Raw genomic sequence first — 22,461 nt, forward strand, 5'->3', positions numbered from 1 at the left:
TTCAAAGCCAAAGAGGTCAGAAAAACTGTCCATTACTCGTATCCCGTTTAGACGTCAGCAGCAATTTGATATTTGCAGCCAGAGATAACAGCTGTGGGAGAAATGCAGCCATGGCTTGAATACAAGCAAGCAAGCGAGCAAGTGAAGTCTATTCGGAAGAGACTTTTCATGGACACAAAATCAAAATGCTTGTCGCATTAATGAAAAATGGAATATTGAAAACTGCAAGGACAACAAACAGCTTAAAATGACAAGCGGCAACAAAGAAATCAGGACGGAGGCAAACAACAAGCAGAGAAGTTCTGAGCACAGACGCAGAGGAAACGAGCCAATACAAGCCAGAAATAATGCGGAGCAGCTATTCATACCGAAAGCCTGTTTGAATGGATAACAGAAACAAGGATGAAGGAAGAATGTCAATGATTAAGTCCGAATTCTGAGCAGCAATTTAACGACGTCTTCAAAGGAAACTTTGAGATTTTGGGGGCAAGATAAAGCAGTCGGTGTGATGGAAGACTTATTGGTCTGACTTTAGATGATATTTCCTCCGGGGTGCCGTCTTATATTCAAAAACAAAACTACTGCCTCTTCGCAACATCTCCAATGCCTTCTGTGAAGAGTATAAGGTCGTCTGATATTCGTGCCAAGATGGTCTTGAGGAAATTGCACCTTCTGCCCTTGAATTTTACAATTTCTTTCCTAAACTGCCACAAATATTACCATGCTAGAGATGATGATGGCCCAGCCTGCCATTTGTATTTCTATCACATTGTCGGGGTTTCAGTTGTGTAACTAATGGAGACAGTGGAGGAAATGATGGAAGGATTACATCCAAGCATCAATCAATTTTCCATCCCTTACCCTCATCTAGTGCTCGGTGGCAGGGAGGATTTTCCTCCTTTTCTCCCCCACAGGAACATCTTTCGGGTCTTTCTGGGGGGTCCTAAGGTGCTGTATCACCAAAAGGAGTTACAAAGAAACTCATTTCCACCATGTCTATATGCAATTTCAATCTTTTGTTCCCAATCCACAGCTCATCAACATCAGTGAGGAGCGGAACCCGAATCGACTGGTTAAAGTAAGAGCTTTATCGTCAGACTCAGCTCCCCATTTTGAACACTGCATTAATCTGCATTCCTTCATATGGGTTTGCTGTCTGTGTCGATGTGCGTAGACTCCACAAATATGCAACTATGCATGAGCAGTGAAGTGGGGACAACACAAACTGGGTCGGTCACTGGGGGGCTGCGTGCGCTTTCTCCTGCACAACAGTCAAGATTGTTGGTAATGAAGAAAGAGAAGAGGAGGCTCAGTAGTCGTCTTCTTTTTTGGTAACACACATACAGCAAACCTGAGTCTGAAATTCAGAAACAGAGCCCTGCAGACAGTTCCCTCATCATTTATATCAAACCTCATGAAGAAATTAAATAGACTTCCCACAGTCTCTCACATGAAAAACAACCCAAAGATCCAGGACACTTGAACTCCTCTGAGAAATGCCTCTTCTCAGACATAACAACAAAAAAAAGGACTGTGAACACACATTGTATAAATTTTGACCCCCATTAAAGACATCTGAGGTCTGACTGGCAGCTTGAATGTTGTCTGTGTGTATACACAAACTATCAAAGCTGCTTGCCTTTAGTTTTTATGGCTAACTAATTATCTTGTATTATGACATAAAGCTTAGTGCCAAAAATGGTGTAGAAATATTCATGTTTGTAATTATGTCAGTCGGCCAACATCCAACTTACGGTTGGTCTGCGGTCAAATGCTCATTGACTGACCCAGATGTCAACCCGGTCCACCTGATGACTGCAAGGCAGCCAGAAAAACACCCGTCTCCAAACAATAGAGGTATTATTAGTGTGGCTAAACATCTCAAATGTCACATCGGTCCCATTACAGCATCGATAAAGCTTTCCAGCTGGCTGGTGTCCAGATATAACAGCCTCTTTATTTTTTTTTATAATCACAGCTTCATGTAATGTGTCAGAAATATGCCTCTCTCAGAATGTGAGCATTTTGCTAAACTGACATCCTCACTAATGCGTGTGTGTGTGTGTGTGCGCATCATAAGCATATATCCCAGACTGAAACTAATTGCGGGAGCTGAGAAAAAAAAAGCCTTTGCTGATAATGAGTCTAAATTCTTTCCTTTCCTGTCTTACACACTGGGCCTTTAGATGCTAACTCCCTTCTGGACTCTCTTGGAGCCGGGCTAAAAGGCATTTGTGTGGGCCAAAGGGCAGTGAAGCCTTCATTGTCAATGATTTCAATACCAATTTCAATCTGGACTCTGCCAATCAGACGGGCTAGCATTGCTCCTTGTTCTTCCCCATCAAAGGGCTTTGTCTCCTGGGCTCATGGTTGATTAGGTGGGGGGAGACTGGGAACGGTGCGCGGCACACTGGGCCCTTTGTCCGACTCAAGAGCAAGACTCCTTAACAGTCTTTAGCTGCTTGCAGTGAACTCACTCATGCACACACACACACACACACACACACAAATAAGATGCTAGAATAAAAGCCACCATGTCCAATTATGTGTTCGCAGGTTCACACAGCTACATGCCAATGATTTCTGTTCTCCTGCTGCTGTGACTTGGGGATGCAAATATGTTAAGTGCTTTACGAGATGAATAATCAGCGATCATCGATGTGTGTGCTATAGAAATGACAAAGGAGAAACCTCCGGGTAAACTTTATCCCGGTTTATGGCCTGTGTTCGCTGGTTAATGTACATCTCAAGGGGACTAATCCATCTGCAGCAGCGCCGCTGATCCGCGACCATCAGGATGAGGTTTCAGATGAATCAGAGCCGGGCAGCTATGATCTACTCTCCATTAAATCGTTCATCTGTTGAAGAAGTCTGAAAATGGCACAAAGTAGTGCCGTCGTACCGACTGTGCCGTGGGCTCAATACTGGCTCAGCAAAGTGTTTATTACTGAGGCCATGTGGAGTCACCACAGTGAGCGGCTCCCGTACTACCACATTAATCTCCATTAACACAAATGGAGACTTAATCCCTGCGCTTCGACAGCAAGTTGCACGCTGATGCATCACTGCTGGACACATTGTATGATTACCGCAGCGTCATCGTCCGTTTCAGCCAACGCACGCCTCAAGTCAATCTGCGCAATTCTCAGTTCAGTTATGAGAAATGTCAAATAGTTTAAGGGCAAATTTTAGCACAGACTCAGAGGAAAGCTCAAAACCCAGAGGACTCCAGTCCGAGCTGAGTCTACAATTATCATTTTTGTGATGCGCGTTTCTTTCAAGTCCAAATCTCGCGTCTCAAGTGTACAGCTCTAATAATGTTGACGGGTAATTAACTTTAACACACCCGCAACTACTTTCTCCTGGAATGAAAAATTGGTGGATCAAAGATCCAGGGGGAGAAAATACCCTTTGGGGAGTTCGACTTTCGCCTGAATGAAGAAAAATGTCTCGTCGTTAGCGGTGAAATGTGCAACAGTGAGCTCCATTTGGGCATCTTTGTGATGAGCGGCTCGAAGAAGAGAAGTGACACAGATAAAAATAGAAGAGGATCAGGCACTCGTACTGAGCTAAAGTGAGCACAAGGAACACACAGGACGATCCTTTGTTTCTGCCGAGGCCACAGCGACACACAGAGAAAGTGTGCGTGTGTTTGCAGCTTGTCTGTCTGGAAGGAAATTGTTTTTGTTTCGAGAGGCTGTCAATTTGCGTGAAGCCATAAAAAGACCATAAAAACATTTAAAGGCATACTAAAGTCCTCTGGGCTCTCCTCCACGGTGTGTTTGTGTGATTCCATTCGTGCGTGTACGAGTTGTTTGTTTCTAGCTCACTGAGCTTCATGTGTTGTGGAAAAAAAAAAAGTCTCAATTGAACAAATTTTTTTTTGGACAAATTAAAAACATTGATGCAGAGAGGTTTGCGAGTCACAGTGGGTGGGTGGAGACACTGACATGACGGCGGTGTGTTTCACCTACCAGGCTGTCCACGCCGCCCAGCGTGTGATTGGCGTTGTACAGGGAGTAGGTCAGCTGGTACACGCCGTCGTTGGTCTCGCTGTTGCCGTAGAAACCCACACCGACTGCGACGCTGCGGAGAGAAGGGGTCACGGAGGGACAGGTGAGCCTTTGACAAATTAATGAACAGAGAGAAAAGGCAGCTTGTAAATCCTCCAAGGTGATGTCCTTTTCTGTCACCGAATTAAAAGTTGGTGAGCTTTAACGCCGTCAGCGAGCACATTAAACAACCTTCATTTCAGAAATACGACCCCCAAAGGGACCAACGGGAGACAACACCTACATCACATTTTAAGAATATTTCATGACTTCTTATAGGCCCCAGCGTTATGTTTATCAGCATTATCATCGATTTAGCCATCAGCCCTCACTGTTGGGAAAGCAGGAAGGTAACGAGGCAGAGACAGAAGGCAGACGTGTGAGTAGACATGCTCAGCAGCGTGATTGACTGCATATTGGAAAGGCAGAGTTGTCGGGGAGCATCTTGGAGGTGTCAGACACAGTTAAGGCTGTGTTAGAGATTTCACTCACTGAAACGTTACACAGTGTCAATAAAATGCTTTTGTGCCCCAGATTAAACCACCAAGAGCAACTTGAAGACTGAATGTGATAAGATATTGCTTTAGGAATTGCATAAATATAAATAACACCGTAATCCGCTTTTTATGGACACGTTAGCGCAGAATGTTTTCCTAAAGCAGGAAAAACAAGAACACTGCATTTATAAAGCCATTAGAAACGACATTTCTGTGTTGACTTTTTTAAACAACACCTTTTGAACCATAAATGATATAATACTGGGTTTTTGGGATATGTGTAATTTGAATTTACAGATTCAGTCATGCAAGGATTTCATTTGTTCAGCTGGAGCTTCTGCGCAGATAAAACAACCGGCAGCATAAGATAAGATAAGATCGTACTTTATTCATCCCCGGGGGGAAATTCAACTGTCCAGCAGCTCATCAAAACATAAAAACAACAAGCACACTTACACCTACACAACAGCAGCATGGAGGTATTAAAATGGCTGTATTTCTGCATGTGACAGGCCTGAAAAGGTGCTAAAGGAGACTCAAGGTCTGATGCATGACACACTGAGGCCGCTCTGTCAGGAAGTCTGTTATCCGTGAGGTCAGAAATAAATCCACTCACATCCCCTCCAACTCGTCTCTCAGCATGAAGAGCTGGATAACATTAGAATCCCTCGAAAAATCAAAAGAGAATCCTGTCTTGTGTACGTGTACAGAGCATGTACAGAACCGCGTCCTGCCCTCCAGCGTGCTCCTGATAAGCAAACTGGAGCTGGTCCATTGTGTCTGTGACCTTTAACCTCAGTATAACGCAAAGACTTCAAGTCATCTCTCGGAGCTTCGGGTTTCCTCCAGAGTGCCGTCACATTGTGTTGTTGTGCCTTTTCAATGGATTTGATAACAGAAGACAATATTTGTCTACATCAACACAGCGCTGACATAGTATATAGCATGTTTGAGGAGCTGTGAAATTATATCGATGGTATAATTCAATAAAATCGGAGCGGCATCACAAACCGTCGCCCGCAAAATGGCCTGAGAGATGAATCAATAAGGCGGACCCACAGTGACTAAACCTAAGCCTCATTAATGCAGAGCTATTCTATAGGATTACTGCGGCTGTAGCGACCTCATGCATTATCTATGATCCGATTATCTGATAATCAATGTCTGTTTACATAAAACAGGGACAAACAGACTCTAAGTGGGATCCATTTCACTCCCGGGTGTGGAGGAGATACAGTATACGGCAATTTGGCATGATTATTTATTTTGGATCAACATTTTATGACCTCATGAAGTCTGCAAGGTTTTAAGACTATGGGTTCCTACACACTTATCTAATAAACCATAAAAGCAGAGTGGAGCTTTTTGGAATCTGTCTTCCTGGAAAGAATGAGCCCATTAGGATTCATAGTTGGGTTGTCATTGATAGGTGACCCGCTGCAGGCTGTCGTGATTACACCAGGCAGCAGAGGGGGAAGTGAACTGAGCTGAGCCAAACAGAGGACTTTCTGAACCGCGTGGCGTTTAAGGTCCTTCAACTTAAAAGTATTCTTCTCCCAAACCTAACCAGGCCGATTTCATGTCTAAATCAAAGTGCTGGTAAGCCCGAACCCCCGAAGACCAGAAGAAGTCAGATCTGAACAACATTTCTCTGCGAATTTATCAGGCTATCTCAACTGTCAACACTTTTAGCAACTGGTAAAGTTTGGAATAGGTACATTTCACTACTTTTAGCTGTTTTCACCATTTATAATTAATGATGCTTTTAGCCAGTTCGTACCTTTGCACCTCTCCAGGCTGCTGGAGAGCTTGGCTCTCACTTTTCCACAGCCATAAACCAACCAGCTAACTGTCGAACTGTGAATCCAATTCTCTTAACTACTCATTTTTAACCAGTTGCTTTTGAACTGTTTATGTGTTTATCCATCATGTTAAACTAACTGTCACGAAGGCCATCCACTCTTTCCCGGGTTTCCCGAAGCAGCTACAGTAAAAAGACCCGATAGAAGATAGAAGAGCTGAAAAAGTACTTTATTGTATATTAGCCACCAACGTGCCGTCATAAAATGTGCTCCAGATAAAGGCCAAGGGCAGGTCAGGCCAGTACTAAAGGGAACGCAAGCAGGAGTCAGGATAATTGAGCAGGCTCTTTAACCCCCCCGCCCCCCCGCCTTCCTGAAGCCTCCCGGATGCTCCGGATAAGCATTAAACAGGAATAACTATAAAACCAAAGGCAACGTTCGCCTGGAAAAGTCTGGCTATAACTGTGCAGCAGCGTGGTGCTCGGCAGTGCGTGCAGGTATGGCGGAGCAGCGGGGGCTATTTTCCTGATTAGTACAACAAGAATAGTGTCTCATTAACCGAACCCCTGCCAGTAAAACCTCCCACTTGGCAGATTTTAACATAACCCTGAGGGAGTGACGCGAAGAAAGAGAAAGAGGAGACACAGCAAAAGGCAAAGAGAGCATGAATAAATTCATCTGTTCGGAGAGAGACAGGGAGTGACAGATACAGACAGACCAAAAGAGCCGGCCTGACAGGGAATAAAGCTGTACGCACTGTAGCTATGCGTGATATAGGCAGATGGGGAGATGGACGTTTTAAACAAACACTGTGACACAACTCAGCAAGACAAGAAAAGTTGCCTCATGTGGCCAAGATTTGAGAACGATCCATGATAAATGATGATGAAAGCTCTTTATCTATCGGGATTCTTTTTTATTTCGTTCACTTTGCCTAGAAAAGAGAACATACCACAGGATTTCCTGCTTTTTTAATCTCCAATCACAGAAGAAGAACATGTTTTGGGTAAAGGTAGCCGGGAGAAATGTCAGCTTCTTTGAACTCAGGCAAATATTAAGAGGAGGATCTAATTAAAAAAATGGGAACTCCTAGGACAGGGACAGATGTGTTAGGAGGGAGAATATCCGTCTCTTTCCATCCCTCCTTCGCTCCATCAAACCTCCCGTTTCCCTTTGTGCTGCGCCTTGAAACATCTACGGTCTAATTCAAAGAGAGAGACCATCGTAGATTTGAGTTGGCATGCACTGAGCAAAAGTCCAAACTGTCATGTTGATAAATGACAAAGTAGATAAAAACCAGTGAAGGGAATTTCTCAAAAAGGAGCCTGCAGCTGAAAAAGGCCTCGGGCTACTTTAAATAGACTCATACATTTGAATATTTGAGGTTTTGCCCCAAAATGGCAGCAAAGACTTGTCTGATATGACAAACATAGACTGATGAATTTACATTACAAACAAGAGAACTCTTCTGCTAGTTCGTTTTTATGGGTTTTTGTGTGCCAAACAAGTTTCTCGATTGGATCCAATGCGGTGGTTCCAGCGATATAACGGGAAATACGTCCTCTCTTCCTTTTCTTGTGCCCTCTGTTCTCATTTCAGATCCCAATAAATAATAAATATCCCTGAAAGGAGAATAACTTGCCCTTTCTATCTTTTTTTGTCTTGACATACCTTTGTGCTGTTGGATGACACAGGATGATCACAATGAGTTAATCAATCCGATGAGTCTAGATTTTTGCTTTCCCTTATGCTGTTTTAATGTATTTAGTTTTTTAATTGTTTCTGAGTTTTGTGTTTAATAAGTTGAACTAATGTCTCAGGGAGGCCAACAACTGGAAATGTTTAGAAGATGGACATAACATGAACTTTTTACAGCAAAGGCCGTCTGAGAAATGTTCACATTATCTGAAATTGGTCAGTAAATGATGTAAAACCTATCAGAGTTATTGATCTGAAATGGACGTCGCTTTTTTAAATAATAGTCCCGTTTAGAGGAAAATACAGCAAGCCTATGCGTGGGGGCGTGGCTAACCGTGTGATTGACAGGGTGGTATCGCCCATGAGGGCGGAGGACAGAGCAGATCAGATCTGCCCCTCACACCTCCTCTGCTCCATTGTGTCCCCTAAATAGAATTTATTCTGGTTTCATTGGAAAAAACCAAGATGGCGGTGACCAAATTACAAACTTGAGCAGCTCACAAACCAGCGGGTGACGTCACGGTGGGTTCCCTCACAGGAGTAGTAAAACAAGTCTCCTTGTCGCTGTCCAGATGTCTTCCACACGAGCAACCTGATCTGTTACGGTCCAGTATAATTACGCTGTTAATGTGGCAGACCACAACCAAAGCTGAGTGACATCTGCTCCAGCTTCACTGCCGTTAACCAGGGTGGACATCATGGCCCCTGTCTAACATAATTAGAGCAGCTCACAGCAGCGCTATAAAGAGAAACATAAAGAAACAGTAGTGGGGGGGTTTGAAGACGGAGGGGTAAAGAAAGAGTGACGTGAGGAGAAGGATCTGGATTGATGAGATTAAAATGTTTTGCTGTTCGGTCCACATCCGACGCAAAATCCACCGGGCAATCACGTCCCTCCTCTGCAGGCTGACCTAATCAAAGTTGGGAATCAGATGATGGGGGTTGATTTCCCACAGGAAATCCTGTCCCACTGTCACAAGTCTAAGAATTGATCAAGTGTACCCCCGAAAACTCTTTAAATCCCCTTCAGAAGAAAACAGGCCACGTCAATTGGATTACTATTGAGCGTTTTCAGAAACAGAAAAGTTGAAAGATGAATGCGAATGTTTTTTTTTTTTTTTTTTGGCCATAAGACAAGACAGATGGATGTGATCTTGTTGTTAAAGTGGAGTCTAACCACATCAGCGGACTAAGAATATGCAAGCCTCAATTTGGAACATGCAAATGCAAAATTAAATATGTCTCTGAATCCTTCCCAGACTGAAGGAGGCGGACTAAAGCCGCTCATTCGACATGCTGAATATTCAGGGAATTCAAAATACATTTACATTTGCATTTTGTGCAAGTTTTAACCTAATTTTCAGATATTTGGCAAAAGAAAATGCAAATGGATGACTGTTTCCATCCACTGTTGTTACTTTGGGGAATGTGTGCGCTGGAAGAAACCGGTTGGCCGACAGCAAATCAGTGCAGAAGAAGACACAATAAGATGGTCTAAATAAATTAATGAAACCGCCAGCAAAAGAAAACAATGTAGGAAACACGGTGTTTATGTTGATCACATGACTTACTTTGAGGGGATTGTGTGTTAGACTGTGTCTTACACCTCTGTGCAAATCAAAAGCCATAAGTCAAGTCCATTATTCCAAAAGGTTTCCTGCAGCCAATCTGAAAATAAGACTGTGTTGATAAACTGTACTGTAATTCAACGACAGACTCTTCCTGGTGCTCCTCTCATCGTGATTTGGCCTCATCACACCTTTTCAGCAGGAGCCGTTCGCAACCATCGGAACGCTGAATAGATGCGAGCAAAGTGAGCTCCGTGGTTTCTGAGGTGGTTTGAAATCATTTCTTTTTTAAAGGTCCATGGAGATTTTTTCTCCATTGGATTGAGAAAGTACGGTACGATTTAAACTTACAGCGGCACAGCTACAGTATTCCAGTACATTTAACAAAGAAACTACTCAGAAGAAAAGATGCACAAAATAGCTTGAAGCTTAATCTAATATAACTCAGTAGTTGATGAACATGACTGTCACATGGCTGAGAGAAGTAACCACTCTTCTGGTAACAAATTCAATTAGCCACTCGATGGATAGTTGTATATCTCGCTGACTGACTTAATAGAGGCTCTCTGGTGATATGAGTGCTGACTGTGACACATCAGTCCGTGTGTTTTAAGAACATTATTAGTGATTATTTGCTCTTCCATGTTACAGTTTGTCGGCGGCGTGGGCGACCATATTTTAAGTAAAAAAAAAATAACAATAATTACTAAAAATCTCCGTGCCAGCTACAGGCCATGATGCTGATATCATTAATCTTTATTGCAGCTAAACATAACGTCACTTCGCATCAGGGAAGTTTTCATTTTGCAACACAGCGAAGATGATGAGATCCAGCGGCCTGTAGCCAAAATAAATCACATCCAAACTGCTCCTCCACTGCCGAATCACACTGGGTCAGATATAATCTGAAAAATAAGGGAATGCTTCGCCTCCTCTAAAAAGGTCTAATTTCAATAACTGAAGAGGTTTATAAAACAAATTCCATTTCTTCGTGCATAAGACATGATAATTGAAGTGGAAATTCATTATACATTAGTGGGGTTTTTTTCTGTCTTGTATCAAAAGATCTGTGCTAATGGGTCTAATATTAAAATTCATTTTACCCACCATTAGTAACCTGTAACCTGCAGTCTCTCATTGCATTAGGTTGCATTATCACTCCAGCAATGTAAACAGCGGTTTTTGTGGAAGCAGAAATAAATAGGTTACGCTTGATGAACTTTAGAGTCTATTGGTTCAGGCAGGCATGAAGCTGGGGAAATGTTATTTACAGGCATAGAAAACCATTATTATTTCTAAGCTGTACTTAGTGTCAGGACTTGTATAATATTCCTGTCATACTCCTATCAAGGCTCAGAAAATAAGTGGTGGGGTATACTGACTTATTTCCCTCCTTTGCATTGTGTGTAATCCTGATAATATTTTCAAATCTTCATTTCCACTCACCATTTTTTAATTTCCTTTGTTCATGTGGTCTGCTCAGAATATTTCATCTATCTCATACTGTGCAGGAGAGACCTGCATGTTTTTTTGTTTTGTTTCGTTTTTTTGCAGACTCAGTTGTTGACGTTGGAGGCATCAAGGTGAACGGATGCGCTGCCAGTCGGCTGTAACACCAAATTGCACTTGAACATCATCAGCAGACCCTTCAGCTTCATCCACAGTGATGTTGCAGTACTTGGCAGTCGAGAGCACCTGGAGTACAGTTTTATTAACTCCAATGCAAACTCAGAGCTGTATGATTGTGACAATTCGTCCTGGAACCAGAGCCACCAGTTTTCGTGTCCAGACTAATGCGCCAGGAGATGGCTATCTATCAATAATAATGTTTTTTTTTTTTTTTCACTTTATGTCTGGTTCTTAAACCAGATATCTAAAAAAATGCAGAAAGGTGAGGGATATCAGAGATGTAATCCACATCAAGCACATCAGTGTCTTGAAAGAGACAGACCAGACATGGTCTGATCTCATAAAAGAGAGGAAATAAAAAATGCCTGCTGTGCCTTCATGAACCCAAATCTGAAGTATTTGCAGAAATGCAATAGGTGCTTATGATCTTTCAAAAGAGGGCCTGACTGACAGGTATGTAGACCAGAGAGAGTGACCAGGAGCTGCTGGAGAATACAAATGGGAAAACAAAGACAGACAGGCATACAGTGTGGAATTATATACAAAGAGTCTGCCCACCCCAAACTAATAAGTTATGGATCTCATGTGAGAATACTGAATGTGCAGAGACAGACAGAGTCTGGGCACTGAACGCATCCTGTCATTACTGCTCTCTGTCAGGAATACTGAATGAAAGAGAAATGGGAAAACACACAGGCCGGCAGACACCAACAGAGTGTGTGCGCGCAGCATAATGACCAGTTAGTCACAGCAGCTTGATTCTCTCACCACGTGATAAGGCCGGCGCTGACGGCGGACCAGGTGACGCAGCAGGAGTTGGGCTTCTTGCTCTCCTCCTCCTCATCTTTGCGGCAGCAGCACAAACAGCTCAGGTAAATGGCCAGACAGAGCAGGTTGAGGCCGAGCCCTGCAGCCGCCACGCAGCCCAGGAAGATGAGAGACTGGAGGGAGGAGAGAGAGAGAGAGAGAGAGAGATAAGAGGAAGGCGGGGGACGGGGGGGGGGGGTGACATGATACAGCTGAGTCGAAAACAGGAAGCAGCATCAGGTACTTAATCATCACATGTGGCTGAGCAACAAGAGAAGGGAAAACCAAAATGAATAAATAAAACTCCTGTATTCAAAGAGACCTTCATCACAGCAGGAAAAACACATCTGTGGTTAATAACATTAACCGCAGTTTGATTTATGATGGCGGTGTGACAACATGCACAACATCCAGAAGCTGCTTTTTCCATCTGGACTCTCCTGACAACGCAAAAAAAGGTACATGCTCTTGACCTTTGGCCACCAAAGTTTAATCATTTTGTTCTTGAGTCCTAATTACAGTTTGTGCCAAATTTGTTAGTTGCTAATAGTCCGAGATGGTGGCAACCAAAGCAGAGCGAAAAAACTGTGAGCATTGTGCTCACGTCAGTTGTGCTGGATGTGTTAACTTAGCATACACACGTAATTTCACCAACACCATTAAGCTTCCATTCAACTTGTCCCACCAACAACTAAATCTCAGAAAACATCTTTTTTTTACGCTCCATATTTGGAGGATGATAAGTAAAAAAAATCATATTTTGTGACTCCAAAGAGAAGCGTCAACGTGATTAGTGCAATAATAAGACATGAAAACTGATGAATATGTCAACAGCGGCCCCAGAAACAAGGCCAGCTGCACTCTGTTATCCGCCTTTCCAGCATCCCCCCGTCTCCAGACACCTCCTCCTGCATCTCTGCATCTGCTCCTCTTCCTCTCATCCCTCCGCACCCCCCCCCCCCCCCCCACCATCCCACCTTCTGCGAAAGATGGCATGTCGTGACAAAAATAGCAACAAGACTGTCCTAACAGCCCAAAATGAAGTCAGCAGCCATTTGAGCCATTTGCAGGCAGATGGGTTTATTCAAGCTCAGCTCCTTCTTTTTTTTGGCAGTCCCACCCTCCACCCTCCCCACCTTGACTGTTCCTTTTTAGTTTTTGTCTGAAATCTTTTTGGTACTGAGCCATCTGTTCTCATGCTGTGATGTCATGTGTCCCTCAAGTCAAGCAAGTGGGATTAAGAAGAACCTGCAGCATTATTGGCCAGTTAAACTGCAAATTGAAAAATCCCGCTGAGTTGGAATATATTTATATATATGGAAATAACCATTGTGTACTTTTTGCAACAGGAAACTTGTGTTTTTATTATTTGCTCCATTCCCCCCTAAAACAATCTCTGCCTTCCCTCTCTCCATCTGTCGGGGTGCAGTGCTCCATCTTGTGCTCATTTCACGGCTACATGCTCTTCATGTAGAAGGCCAGATATCTGCTAACAAAAGGCATGAAGCAAAAAGTGTGTGTGTGTGTGTGTGTGTGAGGTGTCGAGAGAAGAGAGTGAGGCCGGCGACCTCTCTGCTTTCTCATACTCTGAAGTGCCCCTGAAGCCGGTGTGGAAATGAATGGAGGTTCGGCCTCGTGGTTGAAGACGCTGGACTGCAAATGCGTTAATGGGCGCGCTCAGACAGATGAATGGCAGCAAGTGCCAAGGTGAGAGAGGGGAAGGGCCCTGTCTGATCTGAAGACTGGGGGTGTGTAGGAAGAAGGCGGGGGGGGGGTTCAGTGATGAGGGCTGGCATGAACGGCGTGTAATTGAGGTGAACAGAGAAAATGGGATGGAGATGTGGGGTGCAAGTGGGTGATATGAGTGTGGGGGCTGGTGGGAAAGAAGGTTTTCACAAGAGGAGGGGAAAAGGTGGTGGCGGGGGGTTGGAGGGTGGGGGGGGGGGCAACAAGGCACTGGGCCACCCGGCCGCTCTGATTGTCATGGTAACATGCAGGTTAGTTGGGGCTCCTTGCAGGACGAGTGAAAGGGTGAATTATCACAGACTATTTGAATCAAGCAGCATGTGACAGACCTCCTCTGCCTCTGTCTTGTGATTCTTCTGCAGCCAGGCAATGCAGAGAAAGAGGGGAATGTGGCAGAGGGGGGAGGGGGGAGGGGGCAGTGAGGAAAATGACATCTGAGGAACTTGGCAGGGGCTCTTTGGGGCACATGGACCATGAGAGGAATACATTTTGGTATCTTTAGGTTTCATAACGCTCGGAACTGTAAACCGCTTTAAAAAGCATTTTATAAATTAAAAAAATAAACTTGGTTTAAAGGAAGAGCTCCAAAATGCAAAACTACAATCTCCACTTTCTCTCTTTTACCCCTAACCCTCCTTCCTTCTCAGTGTGGAGGCGCAAATATAATGGCTTGTGAATTATGTAGCATCCATTCAGAGCAGAAGGACGCACACAGAGACGGCACGTGCACAAAAGACGACACATATACCGCAGCCCTGTCCTGAAACCATCACTTCCCAAGTGCTTCAACCTTCCATTAAGTTTGAAAACTCCATTTATCTTTTACCAACCGGAGTGTGTACACATTCGCTCTTCGGTAAAATCAAATTGGCAGCTCTGACCACTTAACTGCTGCCGAAATTAGGCCTGAGTAGTTTTCCATAAAAGCAGACTCAATATGTTAACACCCTTCTCCTTACTTACTCACTCCTAACTGAACAGGTCAATTGCGCTGTCTGCTCTGTTTTGTTTCCCCTTAATTGTCCCTATAGACGCTGGAGGTGGGTGGTGGGGAGGCAGTGGCACAGGAAAGGAGGGAAGGAAGAGCTTGTGGAAGGGGAGGGGGAATCCTCAATATCCGGAGGGAGCAGATGAGAAACAGAGGCTGACAGAATGATGGAGGGAATATTGCAGGTAATGAAAACACGGAGCGAGCGGGGTGTGGCTGAGGCGGAGGAAGATAAAAAAAAATAAAAAATGAGGGGGCATTTGAGGTGGCAGTTGCAAATAGTGGACAGACAAATTGCGCCTTTAATGGGCAGACAAAGGCCGATCCACCTCATGCACATGGCTACCTCAGACACTCTTCATTTCTCGCCATGCGGCCCACTTTCCCACTGAAGACAGATTCGCCCCGAGGCGGGGACGTTGCATAATGCTGCGATTTTTCTTTTTTTTTCCTCCCCCCTCCAAATTAGTAAGAAAACCTTTGAGTCCCTTTGGTTAATATACAAAAATGAACACAAGTGTGTGACAAAAGAAATCCGCCTCAAAGAGTGACTAATGGAGTACATTACGGGATGACACATAAGTGAGGAACTTTGGAGCCATCTGTTATCATACCATCAGCGTTCACACCTTCTATGAACTTGAATGGAAAGCTACCAGCTTATGAAGTTCACACAGAGCAATCCAATTATGGCAGCAGTTTATGATTACTGTCATTATCATTTTTCCCATTAACTGGCTGATCATTAAGTCTGTAAAAAAAAAAAATTAAAATGAGTAAACATATTTATAAAGTGAGTGAGTTTAAGGTAATGCCTTAATTTGAAAAGTTTGAAGTGGTAAAAAAAAAAATTGGATTGTGGCTCATTTTAGCGCTTGGAGTGATACAAAAGCTCTGTTTTTATGAACTTCATGTCTGCGGCTGGATAGAATATTGGAAGCAACTAAAAAAAAAACAATGCGTTTAATTTTGACAGCTGTGCAACTCTTCAACACCTCTGTGCCTGCTGAATAAATGGTAGAAGCTCATTTGAAGCAGGGATGCCGTATTAGATCACAGTGGGGGTGCCTTTGTGTCCGTCTTACTCCGAAGAATACTTGTGCGTTTTTAAATTCGGGATGAAATGAATGCACAGACGGACCTGCACACAAAGAGACACGCTCACAACGTACAGGACAAAGGGAGGGAAATAATGAGACAGTAATAGCCTGGAGCAGAAATGACCCAGAGGGGATTGGGTGAATCATTTACACTCCCCCAAGTCCCATTAGAGGTATGATGAAAGCCAATGGGGGGGCGTCAGCACAGATGGGGCAGTCGGATGAATGGACGATGATGCTCAAATAGGCTATTACAAATCCTGGAAAACGTAACAAACGCAGACATGTTTCAAGATTAAATTTTCGATAACAGAAAAGCTGCATCGATCCAAAATGGGAGATGATGCGAAAAAGTGTTGAAAAATAAACCTCTGAATGCACTCAAGACTTCAAGGAAGCAAAAATCTGTACAAGTCTGAGAGCAAGGTTGTGGGTGCAGGACAGTTACTGCGAGATGAAAGCAATCCATATTTAAGGCTTCATGGTGCGCCAACTTCCACTTCAGGTCGCCACAAGGACTCAAAACTGCATAAAATCCAAATGTTGAACGTCGATGTAAAAGTAATGACAGGCTTTACTAACCTGAATAATGGATACATACATATATATTTATTTATGTATATGATGAGCGCGCCGGTTACTGGAGCAGAATGAAAAGACACAGGAAACCAGAGTGGATGGAGAATGTTGCAGTATGTCAGGACGGATGAAAATTTACAGCAGTCTAAAGTGGAATTTCATGCCTTATGCTGCGTGCCCATTAACAATCAATTTTTAATACACAAGTGGTGACCATAATTAATATATAGAGATGGAATGCGCTTCCATCTGTTGCGGAGCATCTGCTGAAGAAGACTAAGTTGTGTTACGTTGGAATTCAACGGGCCTGCAGCTAAATGCACGCTAAGCGATGTGAAGCGTCTTCTGCTGCTCCACAGCAGGTGGCGTGCAGCTGTGCGTAGGTGGAGACTGAAGGGACAGTGACATTTCTAAAACGTGACGAGGGTTAAGCGGGTGTCAGGTCAGTTAGGGAAAGAAGAAGATATGGACACACATCTGGATGGTTTTAGCCTTTTTTAATTTTGACGCCAATTTCTTAAATTGCTCTGACAACTATTAAATGTTCCACATTCATATAGATTATTTTAGAACAGTAGATTTTCCTAAAACGTTAAAGTCATTCACCTTCAATTTGATGACAGAAGAGAACTGATCATCATGTACAGGAATTACACCTAAAGATCATCCTGTAAGGGAGCAGCTTGCACAGAATTTAACACACAATGAACACGGGTCCTTAAGGTGCCTCATTGGACGACTGTAAATTCAGCTTTATAGACCTAAGGAGTGAGCTGATGAGTGACGGTGATGTAGATGAGGCATATATGCAGGATTTTGACCAGACGGTGCTCTTTGACAGTTTTAAATTGGATCCAATGGTGATAGTGAGCCAGAGAAGGGATGTGAGTCTAGAGGTAATGGAGACGGTCTATTTGACCTGACGATTGGTGCCGCAGCAGAATTCTGAATTGCACTGAAGAATTGTACAGATGATCAAAAGCAGACATGCACCTTTAAAGGGTGAATAAGTGCCTGAAGTATCCCCGAGCTAAAACGGCATCACCATGCCTCCCTCACTTGGGGTCAGTCGAGCAGCCTGACTCCTCCATGCTGCTGCTGCCTGCTCTGCTGACACTCAGGTGAATGCCCCGGGGATCAGGGGTCTTTTTAGCAGAGTGCACTTGGCTCGGCCTGCCTGTGTGCACAGCTGGGATGCCATTAAGTCCCAGTAAAGTGACCCAAGGGATAAAGATGAGCAGAGGAGAAAGAAAAAAGAGAAAGAGGGGGCTTCATTGCCAAAGGGTCCTTTAAATCTGTTGTGCTGCCCTGTTGCCCTCACCATTTTTCGATGACAAACAGAAGTTCCCTGGGCTTTGTGAGGTATAGTCCCTGCCATAAGATTTTCTCTTCAGCTTCTTGGCAAAGAGAAATGTTTATTCCAGTACTTCTGAAAAGCCCCCGTGAATCTCTTCCAATCCGCTTCTCTGTGCAGGTCATGCTTACAGGACATCTTTGGAGTGCAGCGAAGTGTGTTATCTCCCCATTTCCGTGACACCCTCTGTGAACCCAGAGCCTAAACCCATTCCTCAGGGGAATCAGGGGTCACGATTCTGATGCTACAGCCCCACAACAAAGGAAACCCAACTACCAACAACCCCCACCTTCCCCCTGCTCCTATAGAGGAGCAGGCTTTCATTGTTGTTTCCGCTGGAGGGGAATGTGGCCACGTGAATCGACCTCGTCCCACTTCACACAGCGCTGCTGAAAGATCCAACGTGTTTGATGTGACCCACTGAAGAGTCTTATTGCGCCGCTGATTGCCAAATAAAATGATGAAACCAAGAAAAAGCAGAAGAGTAATCATGACCCGCCGCTACCAAAGATAGTCAGCCACCGCTGTCATATCCTGTTTAGTTATTGTTAGATCAAATGACGGACAGACTGCCTTATTACTACAGACCACCGCCATATACCATCCAGCCAATCAGTAGCTTTAAGCCGTATGGAGACAGATTGGGGTTAATAACCTTCTGGAGAACCGGAGGGGACATTGCGAGAGCATCTTTGTGTTAATGCATGACACAAATGAAAACTAAGCGGCTGGCTGCGTGGAAAAAAACAAAAACAACGAGACGCCATGACTGTTGAGGCTGAGCTGAGGTGAATCACTGTTTCACAAAAATGAGATTACACAATGTTGGGAGAGGCTAAGTTAGGACAAACAGCGTGGAAATCAGGAACGACACATTTAGGATTGATTTAGCTTGAGGAAAAGGCGCCAGGAGTTGGTAAATTACCAATGCAATCAGAGCAACCGTGATAGCTCGACAGATAATGGATTTCCAGCCCTTGGCATGCAAAATTCCTCATTTTTCATCACACAAACCAAACACAGCCAACACAACAGGACACTATACACTACATAGGACACTGTTTCAAGCAGGCAAAACAGCTTGAAATGGAACTAAATGCAAAAAAGTGCAACCATAAACATGAAACCATGAAATTAGAAATATTAACAAACACACAAGTGCAATGAGAAAATAATAACGGCTGTTTCGAAGAGCCGTAAATGCAATCAATCAATGTAAATGCATCACTTCAGGGGCCTTATGGGAAAACACATATTTCATCCTCCCAACTTCACATAAATTCTGTCGGCTCTTCCACATGAGTGGCTGTGACACAAGAACGACACGTCCGTTTAAATTGGAAAAGGAAACTCGAACATCAATGAACAAAGAATGGAAGGTGAAGGAAATGCTGATGAGTTGTGGGGGTGGGGGGGGCAGAAACACAGGGAAAACAAAGACACGGGAAAAGCAGAAAGGTCTGGAGGAGGAGATTGTTTGGATGCACTGGGGTGGAACATTGTTCCCAGAGAATCTCTGCAAGGAAAGCCACTGAAGCAGAAAGATTGACTGTGTTAAGAGTGTGTGTTTACTCCTATAATTGAATGGTAGCCTATGTCTGCCGCTTGTTCATTTAACTCCTATCATTCTGGGCCACAGTAACGGTGAGATAAAGCCTTTCAGAATAAACTTGTCTGAGCTGGACATTACAGTGATGAGAGGTGAGATTGGAAAAGAGCTGGTCAGGCTGACAAAGACAAACGAACCAGCCGTTATGAAAACACTGTTCTGTGCTGGAGGAACAAATAAATGTTCAGCTGTAATTATGTACAGGAAGTGTAATCTGCTGAGATGTCTGTGTTAATTAAGGTAATAAACCTGATTTATTCGATATGACTATGTGCTTCTACTAAGTATTTGGTATTTAATGCTGTTCTATAGTAGAGCTGAACTGAACACGAACAAATGCGAGTTTAATAAGTCTATCACTTAAAATGTGAAGAATTTGAATACAGACCAAGACAGATTATAAACTGAATCAGCCCCAGTTAACAAAATAAAATGATTCAATGTTCATAGAAAGTAGACATGAAGCGTAGTTAGCCCTAAAGACTGCAGACTCTGGGACAAAGGTCATGAAACCGTCTAAGTACTCTACAGCTCGTAAACACATCACGATGCAGTTTTACGGGGTGTTACACATGTTGACAGCAAAACTAAGCTAAAGTCTTCTGGATTCTCATATAACTCTCACCAAGAAAAGCAAATAAAGCACATTTCCTGAAACTGTTGAATTATTCCTTGAACACAAACCTGACAACATGAGAAGAAGCGCATCCCATTTATTACTGTCGAGAACAGCAGCTTGGTTTCTAGTTTGTTTCTTTTTTTTGATAACATTGGCTCTGCTAACAGCTGCAACACAGCCTGCTGGCTTTGAGACAGAGAGACTGAAACACAACACATAATCATACCCCAGTTAAAGCAAACAGAAACACAAATGTTTCCTTTTGTTAATCAGACACAACTTCTCCCCTGGCATACAACCCTGGCTGCTGGATAGCATCAGAGTGTCATGGCTGGATGTGTCCATATGGAGATGGGCTTGGCAAAAAAAAAAATAAAAAAATACTGGCTCACAAAGCAGGACGTGGGAAGGGAAGTCATATGGACCGAGACCTGCTGACCCACACGCGATGTTTGATTCAAACAACTCTTACACACACACGCTCGTATATATGAGAAAAACTAGGCCCTCGTCCTACTTTTTGAAGCACTTTTCTCAGTTTCTGCCCTCCTTCCATCCTCAAGGCCTCAGGAAAGGCAAATAGGAAGCAGTGAAATACATTTCACAATCACACACAGACAGACAGACAGCGTGACTGCCGGGTAGATCAGCAGATTATCTCCGGAATCGTCGACATGGGGGCGACATCCTCAATGCTCGTGTGTCAGTTCCTCAGGAGAGGCTGGTACTGTTGGAACGAGCATCCGCGGCAATTTAACCATCATGCCGATGGAAATGGAGAATTTTCAAAATATGCAATAGTAGGATAAAGAATAGCTTCTTTGTCTTTTTTGTTTTTTTAGTCAGGAGACATAAATTTGAGAAGAACTCGGATCAGGTGATTCATTCCATCCCTGACAACAACATCAGCCTCCGAGTGAGGCTGAGAAACCGACCAGCACACACACAGACAAAGCACAGAGAAAGATCCTGACCTCTTACATTCCATCACTTTCAATGGCCCCGAGCCAGCGGAGGAATTCACCAAGATTGCCCACACTACAGCCAGCCAATTACAGTCCCACTGACGGGGCATGTGCACTGGGTTAAAGGCTCGATACTCTCCGCAGCTCAGCATCAATTCAGTGCTTCCTTTCAATAACAATCATTTTTGTTCTGTTAAAATGAATTCGCCGTCATTAAAAACATCACAAAGATATCTCATAATTGCAATGCAGCTATTGAACCCAGAGCAGGAATAAACTCATTGTGATCAAAGTGCAACGCTTTGTGGAGCATCACAAACAAATTTCCTTGCGGTATTGTCACTGAGACCTTTGACAGGCTGCAGAGCATATTTAACTGATTATGTAGCTATAAGGCTCTTCATTAGCAGTGTTAACACCAGCCGCCAATAACTGAAGTATATTTCAGAGTGTAACAACTGTACGAGTGCATTCAGCGGAAATATATTGTCTCTTTTCCCCAATTCTTCATCCCTTGATTGCTTAAACTGCCCATTATCTCTGCAGCTAATGCAGTCAAAACCCTAGGTGGTGATCAGGACTAAGCTCGACAGCCCACAAAGGACAGGGAATGTAATGGCCTCAATAGCCTTGCATCAGCTTGAAATTGTGTCATTAGCCTTGCTGCTTTGCAGAAAATTGTTCTACACAGTGAGAGTACAAGGGGCACCCCAGATATATATCTGAGAAAGACAGACAAAAAGCAGCAGGAGAGACCGAGAGCGAAAAACAAAAGTCACGGAAAACAAGGGAGGTTGAGTTGTTATTGTGTTGACGGGGGTTTCCCACCTCAGCCTGACTGACTGACTGACCGTGTGTGTGTGTGTGTGTCTGTGCATGACAGTCTTCATGGGAGGAAGTGCAGCCCTCCTGCTGGGACTCATCCACTCCCCCACCACCACATAACCCCTCCCCATGACACTGAGTCTGCTTCCACATTTGCTGTTGAGAATGCAAACTGGCAGCATGAGAAAGGAAAATGAAATCTTCCTCAGCTGGCCTCTCTCTGTCTCTTCCTGATACCAGTGCGACAAAATCCAGTTTGGCTGTGCGGCCGCCTGATATCTCGCACGGCAGAAGCGTATCAAGAATACTGCTGCTCCAGAGATAGGAGCTAAAAGTTACGGTCGCCATGGCGAAGTTGCTGTGCCACCGACAGCGACGCCATTAACAAAACAAAGAAAATGATTTCGTCTCATCGACACAAACATCAGAAAGCCAAAGTCAGCCATTAATTTGTGGACAGCAAAGAAGCACCTAGTAGCTTTCATTCAGGAGTTGGTGGAGACCCAAAAAGGAGCCAAAATGAAAGATAATTATAACCAGACGAATACTAACTTCACTCTGTGTATCTCTCTGCTCTCTGGTGAAACTTAAAAGTTGTGTTCACAACCTGTTGTCACCGAAAA

General features: G+C 43.8%; 1 protein-coding gene across 2 annotated transcripts in view; it reads right to left on the reverse strand.

Annotated features, from left to right (window-relative positions):
* ttyh2 (tweety family member 2) overlaps positions 1–22,461 on the reverse strand; it is a 48,536-nt gene that overhangs the window by 24,540 nt on the left and 1,535 nt on the right. For both annotated transcript variants that reach the window (XM_029527540.1, XM_029527541.1), the window contains exons 2-3: positions 12,015–12,187; positions 3,975–4,086 (exon numbers count right to left, since the gene is read on the reverse strand). In XM_029527540.1, the coding sequence (XP_029383400.1) occupies positions 3,975–4,086; positions 12,015–12,187 (285 nt within the window). The remainder of the gene's footprint in view (positions 1–3,974; positions 4,087–12,014; positions 12,188–22,461) is intronic.

The sequence above is a fragment of the Echeneis naucrates genome, chromosome 19 (genome assembly GCF_900963305.1).
Source record: "Echeneis naucrates chromosome 19, fEcheNa1.1, whole genome shotgun sequence".
Taxonomy (NCBI): domain Eukaryota; kingdom Metazoa; phylum Chordata; class Actinopteri; order Carangiformes; family Echeneidae; genus Echeneis; species Echeneis naucrates.